This window comes from Thermobia domestica, chromosome 6 (assembly GCF_964235325.1).
Source record: "Thermobia domestica chromosome 6, izTheDome1.hap1.1, whole genome shotgun sequence".
Taxonomy (NCBI): domain Eukaryota; kingdom Metazoa; phylum Arthropoda; class Insecta; order Zygentoma; family Lepismatidae; genus Thermobia; species Thermobia domestica.
In genome coordinates this window covers 273,674,774-273,702,696 of record NC_137459.1, presented here as the reverse complement: position 1 = coordinate 273,702,696, position 27,923 = coordinate 273,674,774, and the positions used below count along the sequence as shown (strand labels likewise).

Sequence of the window (27,923 nt, the reverse complement as noted above, 5' to 3'; positions counted from 1 at the left end):
AGTTCGTTAAGTTGTATAACAAGCGCAATTCGAAATTTATCCAAGCGTGAGCACTTATACCACAGAGTAAAATGCTTTTATCATTGTTATGTGGTTATTTCTTTACCAAAATTCTGGAAGTGTGTGTATGAGCCAAATGTTGTATGTTCTGTCCCTCTCCATCAACAATGGAAACAATATGACATATCTGAACATAATTCGGAAAAACTTCATCGAAATTATCTTCAATTACCTTCATTTTAAAGAATTAGAAAAAGCTAACATTACCTGTATTGCGAGACTAGTAAGTGACATTTAACGTAAATACAATAGTGAAACCTGTCAATTTGGCCACCTCTCTAAGTTGGCCACCTGCTTATCTTGGCCTAGTTCGTCTTGAACCTGCATTTTCCCCATAAGACATTCGTTACTTACTACTCTATAAGTTGGCCACCTGTATCTTGGAAGTTGGCCACACTGAAGCAATGTTTACCCTATGATGATAATGATAAAATTACCCGCGTATCTTGGCCACGAAAAATACAATTTTGTTATTTTTCTTAACTCTTTCTTATTCCCATATGAGAGGCAGATGTTCTGTATTTGTGACTGAACACAAAGAAGCATAGATTCGCACGATTTGTTCGTGGAGGTCAATGGCCAGAACACTACCCACATAAAGGGGTGGTGAAGGAAGGTGTGAATATGAAAAAAAGCACGTACAGGAATTCAGGAAATGGTTGTACGTATTTGTTTTACCCTATCTGTTTTGGTAAAACCATTAGCTATGTCAATTCCTCTCATCAGTGGGGAGCTTCAGTAATTCCGGAAAATTCTCAAGGTTAAAACTAACCATCTCAATTGTCAACTATTGGCACCTGTCGGCTTGTTAAAAGATAGCGGAGTGTTTGAGATATCAATTCCTTCAAGATTTTCTCAAAACACCTTTGGCTCCGAGGGAAACACTTTTAGCTCATTAACAAGAGGTAGTTAACTACAATATTAGAATGTGCATATCTGCCAAAAAGGATAAAACAAATACGTCTAGAATGAACCACCATTCAGTAACAACTGAAAAGAAGTCGTATGAATTGCATATGAATTTCTCAATTTATAACTTAGCTTTTCTTGTTTTCAATCTGAATAACTCGGTATGCTATAATATCAATGTCAATAAACTGCGTACACAAGCTTCTTTTTAATGGTGGTGTTATTGTGTTTTCAATCCAAATAATCCAATGTACCAGACTAGTTTTCAGGAAGAGAAAGGTATGCACATATATTAAACATACTATAATAATATTTTCTAGTACTGTATACTTTTATGATTACTCTACATACATTATTTATAAGTAGCTGTCGTGGCACTGCTTATTAAAATTTTACAATCAAGTAATACTAGAAATCCTATTCTAAAAATACACAAATCACACTTATTTTCTGTAAGTTGGCCATTTTTCGATGGAACCGATGGTGGCCAACATAGACAGGTTTCACTGTAGTTTTAGTTGTTACACATTCGAACTAGCCGTCCATCCGTAAACAAATAACGAGTATTCAATAAACAGTGGATGCCTGCAACGTCGGCAGTATCAAAAGTCAGATTGCAATTGTCATTCGTTTCTAAAGGTGATCGAATTGAGAGTAACACAATTAGAAGAATGCGGCTTAGAATTCTCCACCGTACTTGAAACGTTCCAATCATAACAACGCAAATTCCTTCAGAGGGAATGAAAAATAAAGTGAACTGTTACACAACACTCAACAATTCTTACTCGATAAGAGAAGGATAGGATTATTGGATATTCATCTTCGCGCTGCATTTTTTAATGTCACTCTTTCCACTTTGCTGCAAATTTAATGCGTATTTTCACATTTTTTACTGCACAGTTCACATTTTGACTTTTATAGTACATATTAGCTTGAAGTCTAAATGATAAGTAATGATTAAGCAAAAGTTTATAATTTAAAAGAAATTCTAAGTATTTTTGAAAATGCCATGGATATTAAGAATAAAACAATTCACATCAAGGACATTTGCAATTTTGTTGCTATTCTCCATTGAATTTGTTTTGCATAAAATAATAACAGAACATTCTTTACAATGACATCAGTGTTACCAGACTTTCAAATATTAATAATAATAATAATAATAATAATAATATTAAATAATTCATGTTATTGACAAAATTCTCGTATGTTGTTAATAACAATAACCAACGAACTCCATTATTATTTCACACATTATTATTTCAGGGCTGGACAATACAGTACAGAGTGAGATGCACAACTAGTAATTAACGTGCGGTCCCATCTTGACGTTATCATTAGCATTCTTATCAGGAATCAACAAGACGGAAACGCTAACATCCATCCTCAAAAGGAACGGACTGTTATGAAAGCTTCACTGTGTGAAATTTCAAAACTACGTATAGTTCACAGAAATAACCTTTTGAATGAAATATGGGAAAAACTCATTTATACTCACAGGATAACTAACTACCTCACTCACTCTATGGCTAATGGAATCCGGAGGTTCAATGCCGCGTTCACAAAATCTCTCCACTGACTTCTATCCTTAGCCAACTGGATCCGGTTTCTACTTTGGATTCCTAATTCTGCGAGAACCATCTTAATATTGTCCACCCATCTGTGTCTAGATCTTCCTAATCGTCGTTTTCTGATTGGTCTTCCAGTTAAGACTTTGAAAGCGTTTCTATTTTCTTCCATCCTAGCTACATGACCTGCCCACCTAAGCCTCCTAGACTTGACGACTCTAACAATGTTGGGTAAACCGTATAAATTATGTAGTTCCTCGTTATGAAGTTTCCGCCATTCCCCGTTCCTCTTGGGTCCGAATGTTCGTCTAAGGATCTTGTCCTCAAATACCTTAGTCTACATTCCTCTCTAAGAGTAAGCGACCATGTTTCGCAGCCATACAGAACAACAGGAATGATTATCATTTTATATATTTTAAGTTTCAGATTCCTCGACAGAATTCCCGACAAGAAATGTTAAATCGAATAACACGAATTCTCTGCTTTTAGTCGACATTTAATTTCTTCGTGAATATGATTTTCGTCTGTTAATATTGATCCTAGATATTTGAAACTATCCACTTTACCAAAAGTATTATTTAATATTTTAACGCATCCATAATTTGCTGTATTCCGGTCCCGACGCACTTCCATGTATTTAGTTTTCTCTGCATTTACTTCTAAACCCATGTCCCTGCAAGCGTTTAATAAGATCTCTGCATTTCTTTCTATTGTTCTTCTATCATCCCCTATTAAATTTACATCATCAGCATACGTCATAACCTGATGAACACCGTTCAACTCCCTGGTTGCTCTCTTTGATTTTCCTTATAGCGTATTCCAGGACAAAGTTGAATAATAACGACAACGCATCTCCTTGTTTCAGGCCATTCTCGAGGTGAAAGCTCGTGGACAAAAATTTTCCTACCCGGACTTTACTTTGGGATTCATTTAAACATACACTAATTAATCTAATTAGCTTTTTCCGTATTCCAAATTCTGTAAGAACGTTGTATAATGTTTCTCTCCTAACTGAGTCGTAAGCCCTTCTAAAATCAATAAATAGTTGGTGTACCGGGGTATTGTATTCCCACTTCTTTTCGAGTATTTGACGAATGGTAAATATTTGGTCGATAGTTGATCGATTTCGTCTAAACCCGCACTAATGATCTCCAACAATTTCATCTGTGTATGGGGTCAATCTTGCTAGTAGAATATTTGAAAGGATTTTATAGGATGTTAACAGAAGAGAAATGCCTCGATAATTATTACAGCCAGTTTTGTCGCCTTTCTTGTGAATTGGAACAATGATTGATTCTTTCCACTCTTGTGGCAATTTTTCCTTGTTCCACATAAGAGAATGAGTTTGTGTATCTTGTTCCACAATTTTTCGCCTCCACCTAAAATTTACTCAGCCGGAATTTTGCCTACATCCGGAGATTTGTGTTTCTTTAATTTCTTTATAGCGATTTCTATTTCTATTCGGCTGGAATCTGGAATATACGGGTCTGCGGTGCGTATCTGCCTTTCTCCATGCACATTAGTTTTTGGCTGCGTGTTAAACAAATCGTCAAAGAAATCTTTCCATCTATTTAAGATGCTATCTGTATCAGTGAGAACTGTTCCGTCGGCTTTCTTTAATATATAGGCACGAGGTTGGTAGCCTTTCTTAAATTCGTTAATTTCCTTATACATATCCCGAATGATTTTATTTTTACTATTATCTTCAAGTTCCTTAATTTTAGTTTTCGAATAATTGAGTTTCTTTGTTCTAGAAGTTTTAGAGGTTTCCCGCCTGATGTCTAAGAAATTTTGTGTAGGTATTTCATTCGGATTTTGTAGCCAACGTAATTTTCCCGTTTTCTCTTTTCTGCTAGTTTTCTGTAATGTTTCTGATTTTTTTTTCTTTTTTTTCTTTTTTCTTCTTTTTTTTTTTTTTTTTTTTAAACAGGATGAGGTTGTTAGCCTTATCCAAACCCCCAAAGCTGGAGGACCACTCCTTGTCTGTCCACGACTGCTTATTCAGTATATTCACAGCTAACCTCTATATCTAGAGGCCTTCTTCTAGACCCGCAACCTGAGGACGCGCCATGCCATGGTACCAGAAACCCACGTTACACGGATAAACACTTCTTTCTTCTTAACAGCTACAAAATTCTACGAGATTGTATTTTGTGGTTTTATAAACAAATTAATATTTGTTACCTACATAAACAAGTTATCTAAAGTGCAATTTTCATAGTTTCAAAACCTTCCTTTCACGTACAAGCGGTTACACTGTTAAAAGTGTCTACGGAAATTAGAAATATTACTTCGTTACATTTCCTTAGGTTGTGTATCAGATTTCATGTCCTTACAAAACCCTTTTTAATTTTGAAATTTTAAATATATACGACAATGTATTCAAAAACATTCTACTAAACTTTACATTCAATTGGAACGTTGGCTTCAATTATAATCTTTATGAGAGTAATTGATCTCCATTTGAGATCAAACTAGGCATGGATTGTACATACATCAATAACAACGTGTATGAATGAATATAATCTTAACTTCAATTTCTACTTTTCCATTGCAAATTAGAACATATTGCATTTTTTCTTATATACTATAGGAGCAACGAATGCAACATTCATAAATCAGGTTTGCTTCAATTCCTTTTTGTTTGTGTCTGAGTCAGTGTTGCTACTTTTTAAGTGAATACATTCAGAAAACTTTTTCCTCAGGAAATTTTCAAAACTTTCCTCTGTTGTTTCCCTGTATTTGGGAGTATTCAAACTAAATTTATACAGGAAAAAAAGGTCACTTAATAGTACAAATACGAATTATATTTCGTGAGTTCGAAAACTTTGCAAGAGAACTTACTTTGACACACTGAATATAATTAAAAAAAAGAAAAGTTACGTGCGATCGTACGAATCCTCCTATCCGAATTTTCCTCTATTAGAACGTTTGCTTGTAAGTAATGGTGGATATATCACTCTCCATAAATTCTGAAAGACACGGCCAGTCTTCATACATCGAAGGACAAAAAGTTGTAGTTTATGAATATTTATATATATATATATATATATATATATAAAAAAAAAAAAAAAAAAAAAACTTCATGTTCCGCTAGGTGCAAAGTTAATTTCAGTAGTTTTTCCCACCTTCTGAGCTATTGAATCTATATATGATGGAAAATTTAATTTGAATGCTTGGTCTGTTGAATGTACTTATTTTCAAATTTTACATAAAACGATGGTTATGTCATACTATCCATTTTACATAAAACGACATTAGGTGAAAATATTTGGGAAGAATATCCCAAAAACTACTAAAACTAGCCCCGAAATTGTGCAACAATGATCTATTTGTGCTTGATGGTCGATGTCACTAGAAATGAACGTGATTCATGTTAAGAGTATGGGCACAGAAGTCATGTGTGACGTCATGAGATGTAACTAATGTCTGGTGGTAAGACTCGAAACTACAACGCCACTGATACAAATTAGTACATAAGCGTGTTGAAAATGAACAATATAGTCAAAGTTTGGTTCCGAAGAAAGTATAGATTGGAAGTCCGCTGGAAGAATGGAAACGGGGAAAGACACAAAATCAAGTACCAAAAACCTTGAATGTGTCTTCTGTCATTTTCCGACCCCGAGCACTATATGAACAGTTTGGAACTATTCGACGTAGCACCTGGACAATGTCGTCCAGGTGCAACAACAGCAAGAGAATCGTTATTTAATGTTATCGGCACGTCGGAGTAAGCGACAATTGCAACTGACCTCCTGAGTTTCTCACAGCAACACAGGACAAGGTATCAACTCAAACCATTCGCAACCGACTGGGAGAGGGTGCCTACGTATGAAAGTCCTTAATTTCTATTTCTTATCTGCAGAACAGTGTACTCGAAGAATCTAGCTTGTACAACATCTAGAGTAAAGGCATACCGAATGGAATTAGTCCTCTTTTTCAATGATTCACGCTTTAGTCTGCAGTTTGACAATCGACGCATAAGTGATCTGGAAAGAACACTGAAGTCTTAACTGCCTTTCCCTATGCGCATGAAATTATCAATATGCTGGCGGTGAAATTAAGATGTGAACAAATATCACTACGTGCTAACGCATCAACCTGTGTAGTTTTACAACCCAGCAACACAGAATGAGATTCTGAAACTTAATACATCATTTGCTAAATGAACTGATCCTTTGTTCATTTTCAGGATAATAATGTCCGTTTTTACCGCACATGGATGGTTAACAACATTTTGCAGGAGGAAGGCATAGCGAGGATGATTATATTTTTCTTCTCCGGACCACGATCCAATAGAACACCTATTAAAAACGCACTTCGGATCGATCATGACCTGCACCTCAAACAGTTGGAAAATGTCCTTTTTGGAGAAATGGCGAAGACTCACCCAAGATCTCACCGATAACCTCATTCAATCCATGACAAACAGCATGCACTATGTGCCCCTTCTGGAGCTGCTGTCGTTGTGTGTTTTCCCGTACCTTCCTCAAAGGAGGAGGGACAAGTTGCAGAGGCCGAGATCTTTCAATTGTTGGAGGCAGAAGCGTTGCCACAATGAATTACTTCACGGACTTCATTGTGTTCTGTCTTGTTAGCCATTCTAAGTAGCCTACGATCTTTCACTCGTCAAGACCAAACGACTAAATGACAATTTGGCAACACAGCTGTCATTCACCTCTTTTCCCCTAGCCAAAGGGAGGGTTTCCTCCGTCAGAAGACGGCGGGGGTGGGGCTGAAGTATAATTCGTATAACACGTGGGATATGGGTATTTTGCATCCCCTACTGTATTGGTCATTTAATTCCCGGACACTTATGGTTTGTTTGGCTGTTACGAGCAGTTTGACGCGACTCTCGGCCCACGGAGTGAGCTTCCGTACACCTCTGCAGTTCCGTGTTTTGAAGGCCATTTCATCATTTTCTTGCTATTCTTTATACACCGTCACTACACTAAAACGGGCGCCCCCAACAAGTGTTGCTGTCTGGTTTATTGACGCACCTGTTGCTCGGGTACCCACAATCATGCCCTTTTGGAATTCAGATAAATCATGTCCATCTTGCATTGCGGTCTGCCAAAACGTAGTCTCGAGTGTGTTCTTTCTCTGCAATACTTTCAGTCGAGGTGGTCATGTTATCAGCTCCGCTGCTGGCCACTTTTTGCGTGGAAGGGTGATCGCAATTCAGTGATCCCTTAGTGGACATATATAATTACTATTATTTTAAATCCTAGAGGTACGATAATTGGTTCTTAATTGTTACGTGACAGTTCTGTGTTAGGGCGCAGTGGGGATCATGTAGTTTGTAGTAATAATCTTAGTTCCGCAGTAACGCTAAGCAATTAACATTATGTGCGAATTAGTTTATTTCTTAACTCTCCACTAGCTTATCAGTTTCGAGGAAGCTAATGCATGAAAAAATAAATTGTTCACTGTTTAACATCTCTCAATTATAAATTGTAGGTTAGGAAAGAAACTGGAAGCTAAGCAAGTTTATTACTCAAACGGACGTTTTAAGTAACAAATATTCATGAACTGCTACACTGTATACTATTCATCTGTAACATCAACAATTCGGGCTAGTGGACGGTAAGGTACGGAACTCAAAGAACATGTTACTGTAGTTTGCGTAAGACGTTTACATGGGAAGTGCTTGGAATAAAGACCTGTGTGTTGGTCAAGAATGGACGAATATAAAAATAGATCTTGAGTGGATAATAATTACTATGACCGAACTGGATTGGTACACGATGTTATACAATGCCAAAGTTGTATTTGTGACGATAGCAATAGCTTTTAGAATGAGAGAATGGCATGATCAAATCTCCCAAGTTTGTTTTGATTTCACTATTTTTTTTTTCTTTTTCGAACTAAATTATTATTTTAAGATTGACTGACAAGTATCTCGATCGTAAAAATCAATGCGTTTATATTCACATACATGAATTAACTCAATTCTTCAGAGTTCTGCCGAGTTGCAAAAAGGTTTCGAAAAAACATTTTTGCATGTTCAAAACACCACCGTATGTCCAAATCCCCAAAAATTTAAAGCTGCTTAACAAAAGATATATTAATAATATTTTAAAATTGTCCGATGACAATCACGTTCAGCAACTTAAATACTGTAAATTAGAGTCTGAGCTACAAATACGTTTAATGGTGTACGCATGTTTTATTGGGGCTCTTATCTAAAATTAATAGAAAGGATGTACTTACGATGTGCTGCTGCGTTGAAAACTGACACTTGTTCTCTAACGTTGACACCATTGAGTGGAGGTTCTGGAGGTGGTGTCGATGGAGGAGGAGGTATGTTTCGTGATCCCCTGAGGTTATTTCGAGCGGGTGGCATTTTTCCCATGATTAACAGCTTAAGGTCCTCTACCAGGTCCTGAGCTGAAATACTTTGACACTAAAACAAAAAGAAAATTGTATTAGTAAATTGTATATTACATACCGTATCTTTATGGTAATACAGTAAATAATTCTTCACGTCGCCGAGCATAAAGAATGATTAAGAAGCTTTTAACAAATAATTTTCGAAATACTTCTCTCTTACCTGTGACCCACAGGTAAAGATTCACTTCCAGTGGGTGTACGAGGTATAAGCACGGAGGTTGAAAGTTTGTCATTTAACAAGATTCAATATTAGTGTATTACTTCCACTTGTCTATATCAATATCTAACTAGCTACTACAACACATCTCGATAGAAAAAATGCAGGTTTCCAAATTTATGAAACTAATTTATAATAATGAATTATTTTAAGTATTTAATTCTGCAATTGATCTGTGTTTACTCCATGAATAACGAAGAGGGTTTTGTAAACAATCTGTCTAATGGACATTATTCGCATAAAGTTTTTCGTGTTGTTTTCACGATGTTGGAACGATACGAACGCTTATATCTAGTGAGACAAAATATGAAATTTCATGTTCGAAGCCATCCCTCGCAGGGAAATAAGGAAAATGATATTAATGCTTCATGGTAGTTGAATCGAAATTGCCTGTTTTAAATTTCCATATTTCATATTTTTTACAAATATTTTTATGTTCAGTAAAAGTCTTAATATTTCTTCATATTCTGTATATGCCGTATGCCTAAACTGATATCTCAATTCCTTGAACCCAGTGGCTTCAAGGTTAAGCGCACTTCCCTTCCCCGATATAGAAGACGACTGATCCTGGCTAAAATAACCATAGCACACAGGACCATATTCTGATACTAAGTATGAGGAAAGTGTCATTAATTGTCATTACCCCTAACCAGTAAATACCAATTCTAGTCATGAAAGTAGAATTTTTCTCAAGGATATCAACTTTGTCTTCTTACAGTCTACTGTCGTCATTGGAGTTCACTCAGATAAGGCATCGTCCTTGAACAAGGCAATGGAGATGCAGAATATCACGAATAAACTAGAACACACTAAGGTAAGAAATAAAACGAAGAGGACATCTTCGGGAAAACTAACCAGTTATTAGGGTTAGCGTGTACCTGGTTAGAGGAGATGACAATTGGTGACATATTTCACATATCAAGCATTAGAATATGGGCATGCGCTGTGGTTATTTTAGCCAGGATCACTAACTGGAGTCATAATTGGAGCCGGATATCTATTAAAATTAAGAACATTTTAATGTGAATAAACAGATGCTCCTAGTTAACTGTTGGACGAGAATAAATAAATAAATAAATAATATATTATATACACACTGTTGGGGTAATAACTTGAGAATCGAAGTTGACAGATATTATAGATGAAATAGAGGAAACTGAGGTGACAATTAGTATGTCCAGGCTTTTATCAATTTGTTTTATTTCTACTATACATTACTGTACCCTTTACGGTGTAGTACATATTAACGCCAATTGTTAATCCTAAGTTTTTATTATTGAAACAATGGCGTAAACCAACGTTTGACCTATATTAATAAAAATGTACGGGTCACCGCATCAGTCTCTCATTTCAATTTCTCAAACTAAACCATGTTATGCTGCAGTTACTAATGAAACATTTTCTTGTGAAATTCGAAAACTATTATTTTTTCGTAGAAAGAAAAAAAATCAATGAAGTCGCATGTCATATCTCTAAAACTCAAAAAAAAAAAAAAAAAAAATAAATAAATAAATAAATAAATAATAAATAAATAAATAAAAAATAAAATAAAATAAATACTCCAAGGGTAGACTATTTATTGTGGATATTCCTATGGAAGTGATTTGTGCAACATTATAGGAATATCAATGAAATATGTATTTATGAAATATGAAGAAACTTGCAAGAGTTGGTTTTGAGAATATTGTACGAGAAAAAAAAAAAATAAATAAAAATAAAATAAAATAAAATAAAATATATAAAAAAAAACCGAAGGGTAAACTACACCTTCCTGATTTTTTGCAGAAAATGACTATACCACAGTATTGATCTATTTTAAATAATAATAATAATAATAATAATAATAATAATAATAATAATAATAATAATAATAATAATAATAATAATAATGTTTCAGAAAAACAGCAATTTTTCATTTTCACCCTTCAATAAACCACTTATTTTTAAGGGTAGGAAGGAAACTTGATGCCCCCCCCCCCCCCTAAAGAATCAAATAAAAACTAAGTTTAAAATTTAGTCAGATATTGAAAGGTATAGTCTCTACCGGAGTGTACATCAGGACGAACAGATCCCGAAGAAAACGCCTTTTTGGTTGTGTATGGGCCATGAAACTAACATCTGTTAAAATCTTGAATTTGTTTTCTTTCATGATTCCCATACTTCCTTCTCCCATTTTGTCGCTCGAAAGTAAAAATGTTAAAGAATGTGTGATAATGTGCAATATAAATTTAAGGTGATATATACCTACATTAAATATCGTATTTTAGACTTAATATTCACATGATCTTATTTTTACTTTCGATCGACGAAAGGAGAGAGGAAAATATGGTAATCCTGAAAAAAATCGAATTCTAGATTTCACGGATTTACACGTTTCATGACACACAGATACCGAAAAAGTGATTTTTCGACATCTATCCGTCTGTTGGTTCGTTTGTCTTGATGTACACTCACCTAGAGGCCACACCATTCGATGCATCACAATCAAATATTAAATTTTAGGTTTCTATGTGATCCTCTAGGAGAGTTTTCGAACTTTCTTCGTACCTTTAAAATAAGGGTAAAAATAAAAACAATTGCGATTTTCTCAATAACTGCTCTGACAATTTTGTTTATATTTCATTGATCAATTTTCCAAAAACAACCCCACCACGTGGTATAAGTAATTTTCTGGGAAAAATCGACAAGGGGTAGTTTATTCTTGGGGTGACCTTTCTTTCGGACGATTCTCAAAAACAACTCTTGCAATTTTCTTCATATTTCATAAACACTTCATTAATAACCAGAAAATACAATATAACTTTCTTGTGCTGAAAAATCTACGAATAGTAGTTTAGAGTAAGCTTTTTTCGGAAACTAGCTTACGCGATTTTTTCCTACTTCAATAATAACATGAGAATATGGCATAACTTACTTGTCCTGAAGGAATCTACGAGGGATAGTTGCGGGTGAGCTTTTTGGACGATTTTCTCAGAAACGACAAAGGATTTTCTTCATATTTCATAAACAAATATTTCAATAATAACTAAAATAATGTTAAATTTATTCCTTACGAAAAAAAATCTCAAGAGTTTTTTTTTTTTTTTTTTTTTTTTTTTTTTGCAATTGTGTAAAATACCATTTATTTGACTGTTATTTTATAGGCAAATATTTCATTAATAGCCCTAACATATGGCATAAGTTATTTCTTATGGAAAAATCTACAAAGGATAGTGTACTTTTGGGGATGAGTTTCCTTTCGGTGAAGTTTTCCAAAAACTCTTTAGAATTTTGTTCGTAATTCACAAGAAAATGTTTCATTAATAATTGCAGCACAACATGATTTAAGTTAAGGAAATTTAGTGAGAAAGTTTAATGCGGTGGTCCGTGCATTTTATTTACTCACATACTTTCCTCTCTTTACTTATACATGATTAGTTCAAATACTCTACTAATTAAGAAGTTTCAAAAAATTGTGAATCCACCTTTTAAACACTCGAGTAACATTTTCTTAGGAAGTGACTTGTAAACATCTTTTACGCAGAGCAATTGATAAAGACAAAATATGTTATTAGAAATTAATCGTGGAGTAAAAAAGTAAAATGTTACACGAAAGTAAATATTGCTACACAAGGATACGTTGTAGGAGTGTCCTTTTTTAGTTATTTTGAGTAATGATACATCATCTATTGAGACAGTCTCTCAGAACTGTTAAATTCCGAGAGGTGACATGGGAGTCCGAATTATGTCACTTTTTTGTCTTCTTTATCTTTGTTGTTTTAGTTAGCTTGTTAGTGCTACCGGTCAAACTTCTCGGTATTCTAATATTGTAATAGTATACTTACTATTACATTATATTTAAAGATGGGACTATTATCTTTATAATTACGTGAAATACTTTAGAACACTGTCCGTTATACTGGAACAGCTCGAAAATAAATATCAAAAAATCCCTCCGTATACCTACAAAAATAAATTGAAAATTCGCAGTGTATTAAATCTGGAAACTTAAGGCATATGAAATTATTTAAACAAAATATCAATTTCTTATATATATATATATATATATATATATGGTAACTGTCCCAATAATTGACAGTATAAGAACAGTGTTTGACAAATTGCAAGTTTCTTCACCCTTTAAATGAGCCTGGCTTACTGATCTCTCGTAGAGGTACGAAGGCATCCTTCCTTCATCTATATAGACCAACATAAAAATAATAGACTAATAATTATTATTTTTTTACAATATGTATACGAAAAGTTGACCATTGTACAGCGGGGGACACTTCTAAATGGTACAGCCATATGGAGATTTACGGCTAAGGTGTACCATTCAGAAGTGTCCCCCACTGTACCAGTAATTGACACCAAGATTTGTGAGATTCACCAGTAATTGACACCTTGTGACCCAGTAATTGACATCTCCTAATATCTTATTCTAATGAACCATATAATTTTCTACCAACTTATCAAACTGATTTGTAAGTTTCCACGCTAATATAGCTATTATAGTACCATTTTGTACTGTCCATCGATTTTCTGTTTTCTTTGGAGAACTACTACTTAGAGGCAAATATTAACAGTGGTGTGGGATTAACAACACTGCAAAGGAAGAAAAGGTGGCAGCATTTGCTTGTACCTAGTCCCGCAGTCTTGTTGCGTCGGAAAAAAGACGACAGTGTCAATTACTGGTACACTGTCAATTATTGGGACAGTTACCATATATATATATATATATATATATATATATATATATATATATATATATATATATATAAAACTTCAAGTAGAATTTATTGCTCATATTAGTCTTTATAGCAATTTCTTAATTATGTAGTAGCGTATTTATTACAAAATTCAAAGTTAACCCATTAACTATATAATTTAATGTCTTTACTCGACGGGGATATAGGAAAATGTAACTTTAAAAATTATATAAGGGTACACTGCATTTTCAAGTTTTAGTCTTTTAAAAAATGCCTTGTGACGATACGTTTCCCTGCCTTCTAAAAATTATGGTCTTCCTATTCACAAGCTCAAGTTAACCGAAACTAGAATTACGGAAAATAATAAGTACAAAACAAGCGCATGACTCTTCGAAGTAAAACACGATGACGTAGGATTTTAACTGAAAACTTACTATACAACCTTGATTTGACAATTTTCACAACAAACTAGGAAAATGTTCATGAGTCGTACATCTATCACCACAGTAACACGTTAACCTAGGTAAAATCCAACTATTAGCTGAAGTCGTGTCATGTGGCTCAAGTTGATGCTTGAAATCTCCCATGATCTATTTCGTATTCTATATTTCGAGTTTTGTTACAGGATGAAGGTTATCGTTAATGAGTTTTGACACGAGCTCATAAATAATTACGTTTCTACCCCTGATGATTTTTATAGACGAAGCATGACTTCAATTTCATAGATATCTGAAAAACCCCAAGTAGGATACATTTCACCAGAACGAGTTCATAAAGAATTCACACCGAATTAACAGAAATACTAACAATTAATATTTTCAAAAAGATGTAGTGTAGCCAATCAATTTATAAGGAAGTGTCCGAAGTTTCAAAAATGAAAGAAATCACTTTAGCGGTACTATCTTATAACTTTCTCTTCCTTAAAAAATATGGGCATTAATATCATATTGTTTCGCAATCTTAATTCCAGCTAGTAATTAAAAAATAATCTCAAAGAAGAATGTACACTCATGTCCAAAATTATTGTCGCATGTCTATAAATATGTTATAGGAATATAATTTGATAACGAATTTACCCGGTATTTCTTATAATGTTACTATGTGTATAATCCGCAAAGACATGTATGTGGCAAATTTCATGCCAAAAGAGCAGTAAATTAGAACAGTGAAACGAAAATAAAATTTTCTTGTTCTTTTAGCAACAGTTTGTTTTACTCATTGTAATTTTCGTATTTATAATTCTTTTCCTATGAAATTTACCACAAATATACATTTCCCGATTATACACATAATAGCAGTATTAAAAGTACTTTGCAAAATCATTATCAAATTAGTTTCTTACAAGAAGACAGTTATAGATATGCGACAATCATTTTGGACATGAGTGTACAAAGGTTCATCAATAAGCCACACGAAATGGTATAACGAGCCACATTGATAAAAATTACGAACTGCGGGTAAAATTGAGGGAAGAATTTCCAGTCTTCAAAATGTAAATAACCTCAGTGGAAACTGATATTACATCTACTGAGATTATAATTTCTGCATATAATCCTTATACACTATGACATTTGGTACATGAGCATAGTTTAGTTTCATATTAACTGCAGAAATCAATTTCAGATTTTACACAAAAAGTCATTCGTTTAACTTACCGATAGTGTGTATTATCGAAAACAAAACTGAAGTTACGAACAATCTTCGTATTTTTATCTTCACACAACTATTGTCTATTGTTTATATCCAAAGTTTGAATGGTGTAATGGTGTGTTATTCGGAATCAGAATTGACTAATGATCTTTCAAATGTCAGGTATATGCAACAAGATCTTACGACAAATAAGTTATTAAATATAGTTCATATAATGACTTTTCTAAGGAAAGAAAAAAAGAGAAAAGAAAAGAAAATGTTTATCTAGATTTAGGAATGAAACTACAAATATATTTCTGGAAGAAATGAATATTACATACGTAATTGTTACGTAATATGCATATCATATTAAATAACGTATTTATCTTTCCACTTCTTATTTCTTTATCATTTTAAATAGATGTAATTATTCTGTAAATACTGCTCCTTAATGAAAACTGACTAGTTTCTTTCTATAAATATACTTTACAATCAAAAGAACATACTTAGAATGAAGTGGGCATGAAAAACTTTCGAAAAGAAAGAGGCAGCTTACTTCCTTTTAATTGTGCAGTAGGCTAGTTTATTTCTTTCTCTTCTGATAGTTTTTTCTAGTAGACACTATATAATATAGATTACATAAATAATATAGTATCAATTTTTCTCCACTTCACTGCAACAAGCAACCAACTGATCAGAACTAGTATTGATATCCACAATTCTCTAATGTTTATATCGTATATACACGGGTGTTCGAGAACACCAAAACCTTTCATAAGGTGAATCCTGATGCCGAAGTAGGACAAGAAGTTTCTACCAACTTGGGCGCAGAAAAGCCTTCTTTCGGTGCTATGATTAGCGGAAAATTTGTCGCATAACCCCCTTTTTTTTTCTTCTATTCTGAGGCTTGCATCGTAGTAGAAACTGCTTTGTAACGTTTGTGTACCTCCCACCTGCGTTTATTATTAATCTTGTTCATTAGATGACATCAACAATTGTCATATTTCAAGCTATAGTTACAAAAACAAAATTGGGCCGCTTAGTGTCAGGACTTTAGAGGATAAATGTGGTAAAAGATAAGTTGTGAATGAAATGTCGGATAAAAGGAAACGCTCATTACTTTTAGTCGTAGATTTCATTAATGTGCAATTGGATGTGGTACTGTGGTGGCACAAGGATTCCCCCTTCCTAAATTAGGCAATTTCTTGGGTATTCTAACTAAAGTAAAGGCAAAAGGTGAAGGGTGTCTCCAATCGTGACAGCTCATGTAAAGCCCAAAAATACGGGTGGAGAGGTCTCTACTCTTAGTAGATTTCAGTACATACAGAAGGTGGCATAGCATCACGTTCCCACTACATTTGCTTCAGGATTTCCAGATACCCATTTTACAGAAGATGAGAGAATGAGAAAGTAATTCCTGCTCCTACCGGAAATCCAATCTGTGCCACCCAGTTGGTGGATAGACATCTTTCCAAGTATGCAAACACCACCACCGAGATACGTGTCTCTCTCACCAAAAGTACAATAACAAAAAATAATTAAACTATAATATTACACGAAGTAAAATCATAGTACACTCTCCTATCCCAAATAAAGTTACATGAACTGAGTCAGTGACATAAAATTACGAGTATTTCTGGTTGACGTAGGAAGTTGAAAGAGAAAGAGGAAAATTCTTAAAACTATATTTTTTACATTTTGAGGAAGTAAAATGGGAGGTGAAAAATTATTCATGTTATTTATTATTATTATTACTATTATTTTACACAAAATCTCATGTTTTAGGTAACCGAAATTGGAATAAAAACTTGAAATTTGGTATGCTTGTAGGTTTTTGATAGTGTTGTCTAAGCAAATCAACGAAAACAGAAATTTTCAATTTTAGTTGGGTTTTATGGGAACTAAAAATCTTCCCTATGTTAACTAAATGAGGCACCTTCTACACTCCACGCACTTCCGGTATAGATCAGTGCAATTAGACAGAAAGGCTCAAAACCTGCAATTATAAAACTGAAAATTGGTAGAAATGTTAAGAATGTTGTCTTACAGAACATGCTCGGAAGTCCCAAAAAATAACGCTTGGGGAAACAGATGTGACGCCATCAAGACGACCGCAGATATAATTTATCCCTTAGATTTTAAAAGTCGTATTTTCTCGACATTTCAAGATAGTAAATTCATTCTTGCTTCATTTGGGAGAGAATACATCTCGTTATCTGTAACGACCACTTGTCATACAATATCACCATCTTCAAATATGGGATCAAAGTGAAATGAAAGTGTATTCTCACTTTGTCTTTTAAGATTTAACTGTGCAACTTTGAAACTAATTAATTTACGGAAAAATATTCTGAAGTAATCGTAATTTGCCATTTCAAGAGCATTCCTAGGAGTTCATAACATTATTGTATCTCTAAAAATTAAAGAAGCTATCCTAGTTTATGTTGAGCTACTAGTGACTACGTAATTTATTGTGACTGTGCATGTATTATTTGTTCAGTAGATGGTGCCAAAATTTAAACCTGTAATAAGAAATTATGACATCAAATCTAAAACGGATATTTCTTCTGCAATGTTCAAAATGTTTAGGTGAAACATATCAGCGCAACTTTCCCTCAACTGCAAAGCATCAAAAATGCTCGACTGGTTGATCTTTCCGGGTGTAGGGATAAACGCTGGAAGAAACATTAAACCCTAGTTGGAAAAATGAAATGAAATCTTTAAGTTTTACGTCCCACGGTTATGCCAGTGAGGCTAAAGGAGACGGTGATGAGAGATGAGTGAAATGGTGGAATGAAGAAAGTGGGAGGAAACGGGAGAACCCCGAGAAAACCCACGAGCACGGTGAAGCCCTAGTTGGAATAGATATATGGACGCTATAAGTGAAGCAAATCCGAAGGAGTATGACACATCAGCCTCTACGTTTTGCGAATCTTGTTCCAGGAAACCTAAGTATAATTTATACTTGTCTCGTGAACGCAACGGAGCAATGCATAAAAAGGAATCAAAAATCCTGTTATGCTTTTAATGAACAGCTGAACGCTAAAACCATAAACATGGTTTTGCTCGCCGAAGAAGACAGTCTTCACTTTTGCATAATTGTGCGCCTTAGTGGCTTTTAATCTATTTATATCATTTTCGGTGCTACTGACTGAAACCATTATGGCTGATAGGAGTTCGTAAGAACTATGGGAAACCATCTACGCAAAGAACATGGTAGTTTATATCACTGGATATGGAATGCTCGAACTATCTGTACGCGTCTTCTGACGCAGATTATCAAACCTGTTGTTAAATGATGAAAGTTAAATTAAACTGTTACTCATTGACTGAAAAATGTGCAATCAGACGTACTTCAAGAAGCATATCTCAATGTACTAGACATTTATAATATACTAAAAGAAATACTATACAATGTATTTGTCTCAAGTCGAACCGGCAAACTTTTTGCTCAATACTTCAAAATGTTAAGCATTAAAGAAACTTCAGGTGATTAGAATCTCCACATTTATAACGTCAAATGTATGACCCCTTTCTAGCATTCTGCATAGGCCACTTCAATTATGCGAAGTTCGCCCACATTTACTTGCAAAAAATGCTGGAACTAGTAACAACCATGACTCCTGAAGAATGTTTGACAAATTCGTAATCAGTTATTTTATAATACAGTTAGAAGACTAAAAGATCATGGTCAAAAATATGGTCAGACATAACAATTGAGCAAGTGGTACAATGTACAATGAAGACTGCAGATGGATTAATACATGGACGAGGAATAACCTTAAATCTGTGTGCGACGTGTATGTGCAACGTCTGAATTAGCAGATGTTATAGACGCCGTTAAAAATTTCAGCAGAGTTTTCATTACAGCACCCAAACAACGCGCCAAACAATCTCAGAAAGCCAGGGACAATAAGGGTGTTCGAGAGGAGACGAACTGGCTGCACTTAAATAATCCTGTTAAAACCTTATTAAATCTTCTGAAATTAATTGCTACAAGCTTAGTGGAGTGGTGGCAGTGTGAACTGTATTCAAGTTAAGATCAGGTGTAGATACAAATCAATTATGGGTCAATTTCAGTTATATCCATCAAATCAAGATAAAATGTTCTGTTACTTGTCACTTCAAGTATAGTCAAAACTGTAAAATTTAAAGAGATGTTGAAGTTAACCTCAATCAACCTTTTCGTCGTATCGTGTGGTCGTGCAAAACTAAGAGGAACTGCTAGAATACTTGAGGTGCAAATTGGCCGCGGGACTATCTGTCCTTCTCGATGGCGTTTTAAGGCAATAAATCAGCATTGGTCGCAGTTTTGGAACTTACTCATTGCGATATTACCATCAGAAACCGTATATCGTACAATTAAGTTGGTTTCCTATTGTCATATAATATGGGTGCGCTCGGCTGTCATTAAATAGGTTTTCAGTATCTGAAATATATTCAGCAATTTTACGGACAATGTCGTTTTCGATGGCTACTCAGGTCCAAGTAGGAAGGATGCGAAGGAGTAAGGAATCAACGAGGCAATAATTGATCTCAAACTATCAATAGTATTTCAAGGACTGTGTTTGCCAAAAGTATCCAACAAAAGATGATCTATAGAACTTTGAACTAATCTCCTTCAATTAGGAGTTAACGTACTTTAAGTTTCCGCATAACTCTTGATGGTTTCAACATTAGTAACTGCTGTGAGAACAGGAGTATCGTCAGTACTTTTGGGGAAGAATACTGATTTGTTAGTCCTCTTGGCTTCAGATTCTGAAGTACACTCATGTCCAAAATTATTGTCGCATGTCTATAAATATGTTATTATAGGAATATAATTTGATAACGATTTCGCCCGGTATTTCTTAAAACGAAAATAAAACTTTCTTCTCCATTTAGCAACATTTTGTTTTACTCATTGTAATTTTGGTATTTATAATTCTTTTCCTATGAAATTTACCACAAATACACATTTCCCGATTATACACATAGTATCAGTATTAAAAGTACTCTGCGAAATCATCATCAAATAATATTCTTACAAGAAGACAGTTATAGATATGTGACAATCATTTTGGACATGACTGTACGTATCTAAATTTGAATGCCAATACCTGAAAAAAGACACTTCTCACGAAGTTTACAGCATTAAAAACTTAAAGTTGGTCTCGGAGAAGTTCTTTCTAATATTGTTTCCTAACATTTATTGTTTTGCTTACGTCACTGGGTGTGACAAGTTCTTTGCTGTTCATAAAAGGAAATACATTTTCGAGGAAATCCTATTTTAAGAAAATGTAAATGTGTGTAACAAAACAGAGAACTTATGAAAAATTAAATATTCGAACATCCTTACATGGTTTCGATATCATGGTAACATAGTCGAGCGATTCACTGTCAATACATGGCAACTGTAGCAATTTCCCCACAACAGTCACAGTAAAGAAACATTTTTACGAATTTTCACCGAGTTCAGTAGTGGAAGGATTTCCATTTATTACCTTGAATTGTGAATGGAAACTGACAGAGGTTGGCCGTTACAAACCTCTTTCAAACGAAAATTCTCTCTCACCTAAAGTATCTTACACATTATTTCCTGTAATAGCGTTTCCGGTTGCAAACGAAACTGAAAAATGAAATGAAATCTTTAAGTTTCACGTCCCACGGTTATGCCGGTTAGGCTAAAGGAGACGGTGATGATGAGAGAAATGGTGGAATGAAGAAAGTGGGAGGGAACGGGAGAACACCGAAATTAAATGAAATCTTTAAGTTTTACGTCCCACGGTTATGCCGGTTAGGCTAAAGGAGACGGTGATAATGAGAGATGAGTGAAATGGTGGAATGAAGAAAGTGGGAGGAAACGGGAGATCCCCGAGAAAACCCACGAGCACGGTGTTTGTCCACCACAAAGTCCACACGGCGCGAGCTGGGATCGAACCAGGGACCCCAAGCACCGGAGGTGAACGCTCTACCACTGAGCCACCGCGGGGAGAACACCGAGAAAACTCACGAGCACGGTGTTTGTCCACCACAAAGTCCACACGGCGGCGAACGAAACTGAGTTTGTATATATATATATATATATATATATATATATATATATATATATATATATATATATTATATTTATTTGGTCTAGGAATTAATTCGTGCGGTTGGTACGCACACATTGAAGCTGTAGTACAAACACAAAGTACATAAATACCTTAAGAAAAATATTGTCCATCGCTAGCCACCACTTTCGCCCATCTGTCAGGCAATGTACGGATTCCGTGGCGAAAGAAGTCATCCTTGGAAGCGATCCAGTCAGAGACCCATGTTTCGATATCTTCTGAAGAAGTAAACCGCTGTCCAATCAAATCGTTGTTCATGCAATCGAACAAGTAGTAGTCCGAAGGAGCAACGTCTGGTGAATACGGCGGGTGGGGTAAAACTTCCCATCCGACATTTTCTAAATAGGTTTTGACCGGTTTTGCGACATGTGGGCGAGCGTTATCATGTTGAACAATAAGTTCATCATGTCTGTTCTCCCATTCTGGTCGTGTTCTGGCCAGAGCTTGCTTCAAACGCATTAATTGTCGTCGATAACGTTCTCCGTTCATAGTTTCACCCGGTTGCAGCAGCTCATAGTACACCACACCTTTCATATCCCACCATATGCACAGCATAACCTTTGCACAGTGAATATCTCGTTTTGGTTGAGATGGACCTGGTTCATCTGGTTTCGCCCAGGCCTTTTTTCGTTTAGGGTTCTCGTAATGGATCCACTTCTCATCACCCGTAATAATTCGATGCAGAAACCCCTTTCTGCTCTGTCGTTGAAGCAGCAATTCGCAAATGGTTTTTCGTCTTTCAACGTCTCTGTCTTTCAATTCATGTGGAACCCAATGTGACATCTTTTGAATCATTCCCATGGCTTTCAAGCGTTTGGAGACTGTTGTTTCATCAACACCTAATGCTGCTGCAAGTTGTTCCTGCGTTTGACACGAATCCTGCTCGAGCGATGCTGTCAATTCTTCGTCTTGAATTTTTTTTGGCTTTCCAGCTCGCTCTTGGTCTGCCAAGCCGAAATCACCACTTCTAAACCGTGCAAACCACTTCTGACACGTTCGCTCAGCTAGAGCATGGTCACCATACACTTCCACCAAAATACGATGACTTTCAGTCGCACTTTTCTGCATGTTAAAGTAATGCAGCAGGACACCCCGCAAAAACACTTTATCAGGCACAAATTGCGCCATGTTCACTTAACTACAAACTGGTGTTGTTGACGCTTTAATCCACTGCCCTATACTACGAACGATACGCGATGACAGGGGTTTGCAACACATGTGTGGATACACGGAACTGTGGGACGCTCCGTTCGTTGCGCCATCTCTTGTCCACCCGCACGAATTAATTCCTAGACCAAATATATAATAAATAAACACGTAGGAGCTTGAACTATAAGCAATGATTTGAGGAAGACGGACGAAAATTTGGTAAATCTACACTTTTTATCTTAGCCTGTACCGTTACAGTGAAATGAGTTCTTTTGTTTTTTATACTAATTTCATTTTGTTTCACAATTACAGTTTGTAGTTTTTATGCGATACGTAATTTTCACGGCTGAAGGTTAACTAAAGCACAATATGAACTATGAAGTCCAGTCAATTTAAATAAACTATTATTTAACAGAAGATTTTCCACTACTGAAAAACTAAGTTTGCAGAAGATGATTGTATAAATATAGAATTTATCCCGAATCCCCTCCCCATCCTTCAAAAAAAAATCAGAGAGTTAGCACAATTTTAAGACAAAGAGAAAAGAATAGTCTTACAACAAATTAAATAGAGAAGGGAAAATGTATAGAGAGTTCATTTATCCACTAATTCAGAATTACACCAAGGAGATATTTTGGAGTAGATGTGAGGACAGGAAAGTAAGGGAATGTGGTGGAATGTTTGTAACGTGCAGTACAAATAGGCAGCAAAGAAAAGAAAAATAACTAACTGAAAATCAGAAAATGGAAAACCAAACGAGAGCAAAAGACATTAGCCAGATAAAGGACATTGTAAATAATTACAGTTACAAATACTGTGATCTTGGATGCAATATTGGATACAGATTTCAATACTTGTCAATTGTTAAAGTCACACGCTGGAATTATGCATCTATCTGATTTATAATTCTTCCTCCAAAAAATTATTCTGTACTTTGACAAACTAAACTAATTTCTCTATCAGATTTGTCTTATTTTCCTGTAATATGAACAAACGTACTATGATTTTTATTCCTTAGAATAGTGTACTTTATTAGTTATTTTTTCCTCATTGTACTTTTGGTGGAATAAAGCCATAGTGGCGTACTCGGGGAGTATCTATCAACTGCATGGCTCAGATTCGATTATTGGTGGAGCGGAAATTACTTAATCATTCTACCCTTGTTCGAATACAGTTCAGGGGTACAATCAACTTCTGTAAAATGAGTATGTGGAAAACTTGGGAGTAAATGCTGTAGGAGCAATACTAACTTTATAACCTGCTGTATGTGCTAAAATCTCTTCACCAGGATTTGGACCTCACATCATGTGTTACGGTTGGGGACTCCCTTTATCTTTACCTTTATTGTTTACTTTTATTACACTTAAATCAGACATTTCCTTCACGACAAATTTTCCGCTGCTCAGTGTCGAAAGTAGGTTTTTTGCACCTACGTTGGTCTGCACTTTTTATCCTATTTTCGTGTCAGAAATCCCTTTCCAAAAGGTTGTGGATGTTTTCGAACCCTGTGCACAACTTCTATATGTAGTTTACTCAAATGTACTGTAATATTTCGATGGTACTTTGCACCTAACTCTTATCTCAAAAAACAACTTTACAGACGAAAAGTTTGAAAAAGTTGGAGATTAGTTGAAAGTCGGCGACTTTTCTGATGGAGAAGTCAATTACCATAACAAACCGACCTCTCCATCAAAAGAGCCACTGACTTCTAACTAGTCTCCAACTTTTTCAAACATTTTATTCTTCTCCTGTAAAGTTGCGTTTTCTTGAGATACGAGGTAGCTGCAAAGTATCGTTGATTTGTATCAAATGAGCTGGAAAAAAAATAGTCTTGTGGTAAGAATGTGTAGTAAGGCAAAGAAAATTTACTGCTTGTGTTGTGTACTGACTTATATGATTAAGAGTCATAAAAATGTGACATCTTCATATTTTGCTTGAATTTCAACAACGAAAACACGAACTTCACTTAAATTATTAAACATGTCGATAGAATGTATTCACAGACGACTGAATTTACAAATACCTATCACGTTCTCCACCATACGAAGCTGAAGGCAAAAACTGGGAAGGTAATAGAATGAATAGAAATCTGAGTAAGGGCCAGTAGTAAAGAACAAGTTCCCATTTCAGGTTTTTTAACTTATGAAAATTTCTGACCTATTAGATCTTAAGCAATATTTCGACCAAGCTTTCCATTCGTTAAAAAGATTAAAGAGAGAAAGAAAGAAAGAAAGAAAAAGAAAACCTGAAGACTTTACAGATTTAGGTATAATAACCTCGTCTATTCTGTACACAAGACATACAATCCAGTTTATTATTATTTTATTTCTTAAATTTGTTTGGTTCTATGATTTAGCCCATGTTTAAATTTTTAATATTTTCCCTGTTAGCTTTTATTAATTCAACAGAAATATAAGATTAACTGAATCCGTGTCTCACAGTGCATATTTCAAACAGTTGAAATCCTTGTAAATGCTGAGGGAAAAGAAGTAGATGAAAAACTATATGCAGACACCTCTAGAACATTACACACATGTTTTATTAGAAATTTAACAATACAATTACACAGATTTACATAATTGAGAGATTTTCGGAAGACTTCTGCATATGCAGACATTTTTCACGTTAGTTACACCAGTTCAATTATCTTTAAAGTCTTTCTGAAGATGTTAGTGCTTTTGCAGTTATTTATTTCAAGATTTAAGTTAGGTATTTTTCAGATAATTATTTCAAGTTCCGGTAAATTCAAAGAATGTTATCCCACCCTCGTCTCTGTACATTACTCCTCTTGCGGCACTATTAATACTACAAGTGTTTCTAATACACCACTCAGATCCCCCATTTCCATTGGATCTCATTCTTCCTTGCTGGGACATACGGATAGAAAAAGCTAGATTCATCAAGAACTATGCGTAAGGAATTTGCGGATTTAAAAGATACTCCTATCATATCCTGTGAAATGTGGATTGTATGTAAAATGTAAAATAAGAAACCATGTCTGGAGACAAACGACGATAAACTACAGGAATAGTTGCATAAAGCAATTGATTGATCCGCGCTTTGAAAACCACATTTTTCGACGTCCATTTACAATGAGTTTTAATTGAGTTTTTTCATTACAAAAGTTTAGAACGAAATAAATGAAAACTTGGTAGTTTTCTACAATACTGAATTGGCAAACTTAAATGGTAAAAACTACATTAGAGCAAAACCAGTTTTGTTCAAAGCCGCGTTACACAAGGTGTTCCTGTTTGTGTAGTATACTGGAACCCTTGATTAGAAAAATCTTTTTATCCAACACTGGTTCAACATACAAAACTGGTTTCAAAAATTGATGATTCACTTCTTTCAGAAGCTTTGTATCTTCAATCATAGAAGTGAAACAAATTAACGTGTATATTGTTTTATTATTTGAAACCTTTACTACAAGCCTACTATAAAGATTATACCTACAGATGGTAGAAGAAGATTCCGAATGAAATATGTGTTTGTTCATTTCCTTAAGCATGACTATATTTATATTTCTTACTGTGTTTTCTCTTAAAGAGAATGTGTTACTCAACTACACATATTTTCCTCACTAATAATTTAGTCTTTTACTACCACGTATAAACTTCAAATACTTGATTACATTCAGTACAGTATATCTATTACAAAATATGAAATTGCAATTTGGTGTACTTCTGCAATTTACAATTACATAAATTCTGACCCTAGTCATGTGTTCAAGAAAGAACAGCGTAAGTACTAAATTCAACAAAATCATTATCCTAATGGGCTTAATAACAAAGATAATTCTTCATTATTCCATCATCCGACATAGTATTTTTCAATAAGAGATGCGTGATGTTATAAATAAAACACATACAGTTACGAAAATGGGGACGTCAGTAAGGCAAACAAATAATAAAGTTAAAGAGTTGTTAAAGAAGAAGTTAACCTAACCTTGGTACAGGGATAACTGCCTTTTCGTACTACATATAGGAATTACGAAAGCCTCTCTCATATTTCTACTTGATCTTACAACAGAACAGAAAAAATGTTGCACAATTCATGTACAGGGTGGTCAGAAAGTCCCTTTACACCTGCACTTATTTCATCCTAACATTAATAATACTTCCGGTTATTTGTCCAAAACTTTTGTATGTGCACCTCCATTATTGCCGCACAGCTTGGTAGGTCTCCATGTCGTCCTATTCATCCACTTTAGCAGCTGCGACATCGCAAGCTGGAAGGCTTAATAAAGCACATTTGCCTGCAGAGCATCACTGTCCACGTACTGCTCTTTCCTGATGTGTGATTTGATGATACACAACAGGGCATTGTCTAGTGTCGTAAAGTTCGGACTTCGAGGCAGCCAAGGATAAGGGGCTGGTGAATTTGGGGACCCACGTGCTATCCACCAGTCAGGGTAAAGTGCCAAAACTCACTCACTGTTAGAGAACGCCTAAACGCAAACAACCGTGTTATTGAACTCTAGACTCTGCAACTGTGGAAGAAGTCAGTCATTCAACATCTCCAGATAAGTAACCTGGGTCACGGAACCCTCAATGAAGTACGGACCACAAATGCGTTGTTCAGTCATTCCCGCCCAAAGAATGATGTGTGGAAGATTGTTCTCAATTTCTTGATAAAAATATGAGATTTCCTTTGCCCATATGAAGAGGTTCCTATCCCACGAACTCCGATAAACAGCACACTCAGGGAGAAGAACGCATTTCCGAGCAGGAATGGCAGGGAATGCTTTCAACAAGATCTTGCATGTTGCTCGCCGGCGGTTTAAGTCATCGTCAATTAGTTCATTGATGGTCATTGGCCGGAATGCGTGCAGGCCTAAGTCTATTTTCATGCGTAGCTGCATTATGCACCTTACAATTTCAAGTTCTGCAGAACTATTTCTGATCGACTTGCAGGGTGAACGCATCACTGATGCACTAACTCCTGCACACGTTTCCTATCGGGTTGATGGAAGACCAGAACTAACGGCATTCAAACCACTTTCCAGGCAAAAAGCTTACTTCTCCCGCATGATCAAGGTCTAGCGAATCGGTAGCTCCTTACTGGGCTGATATTATCTCTCCCAATCTTCCACATATAAGCGTGCAGTGTTACTATACGGATTATTATTATTATTATTATTCGCAGTAGTAGCAGTAGTAGTAGTAGGAGGAGGAGGAGGAGGAGGAACGGGTTAGAAGCCCCGCAGGGGTTGATT

The 27,923-nt window shown here is 35.2% G+C and overlaps 2 protein-coding genes across 8 annotated transcripts in view; one reads left to right on the top strand and one right to left on the bottom strand.

The window, feature by feature from the left end:
• The window catches only part of LOC145688499 (protein GVQW3-like), a 480,426-nt gene that overhangs the window by 21,473 nt on the left and 431,030 nt on the right, over positions 1 to 27,923 (top strand). The gene's annotated exons all lie outside the window — the stretch shown is intronic.
• Positions 1 to 27,923, bottom strand: part of LOC145688497 (epidermal growth factor receptor kinase substrate 8-like) — a 379,489-nt gene that overhangs the window by 194,297 nt on the left and 157,269 nt on the right. For all 4 annotated transcript variants that reach the window (XM_081762831.1, XM_081762832.1, XM_081762833.1 and 1 more), the window contains one exon: positions 8,751 to 8,943. In XM_081762831.1, coding sequence (XP_081618957.1) covers positions 8,751 to 8,943 — 193 coding nt within the window. The remainder of the gene's footprint in view (positions 1 to 8,750; positions 8,944 to 27,923) is intronic.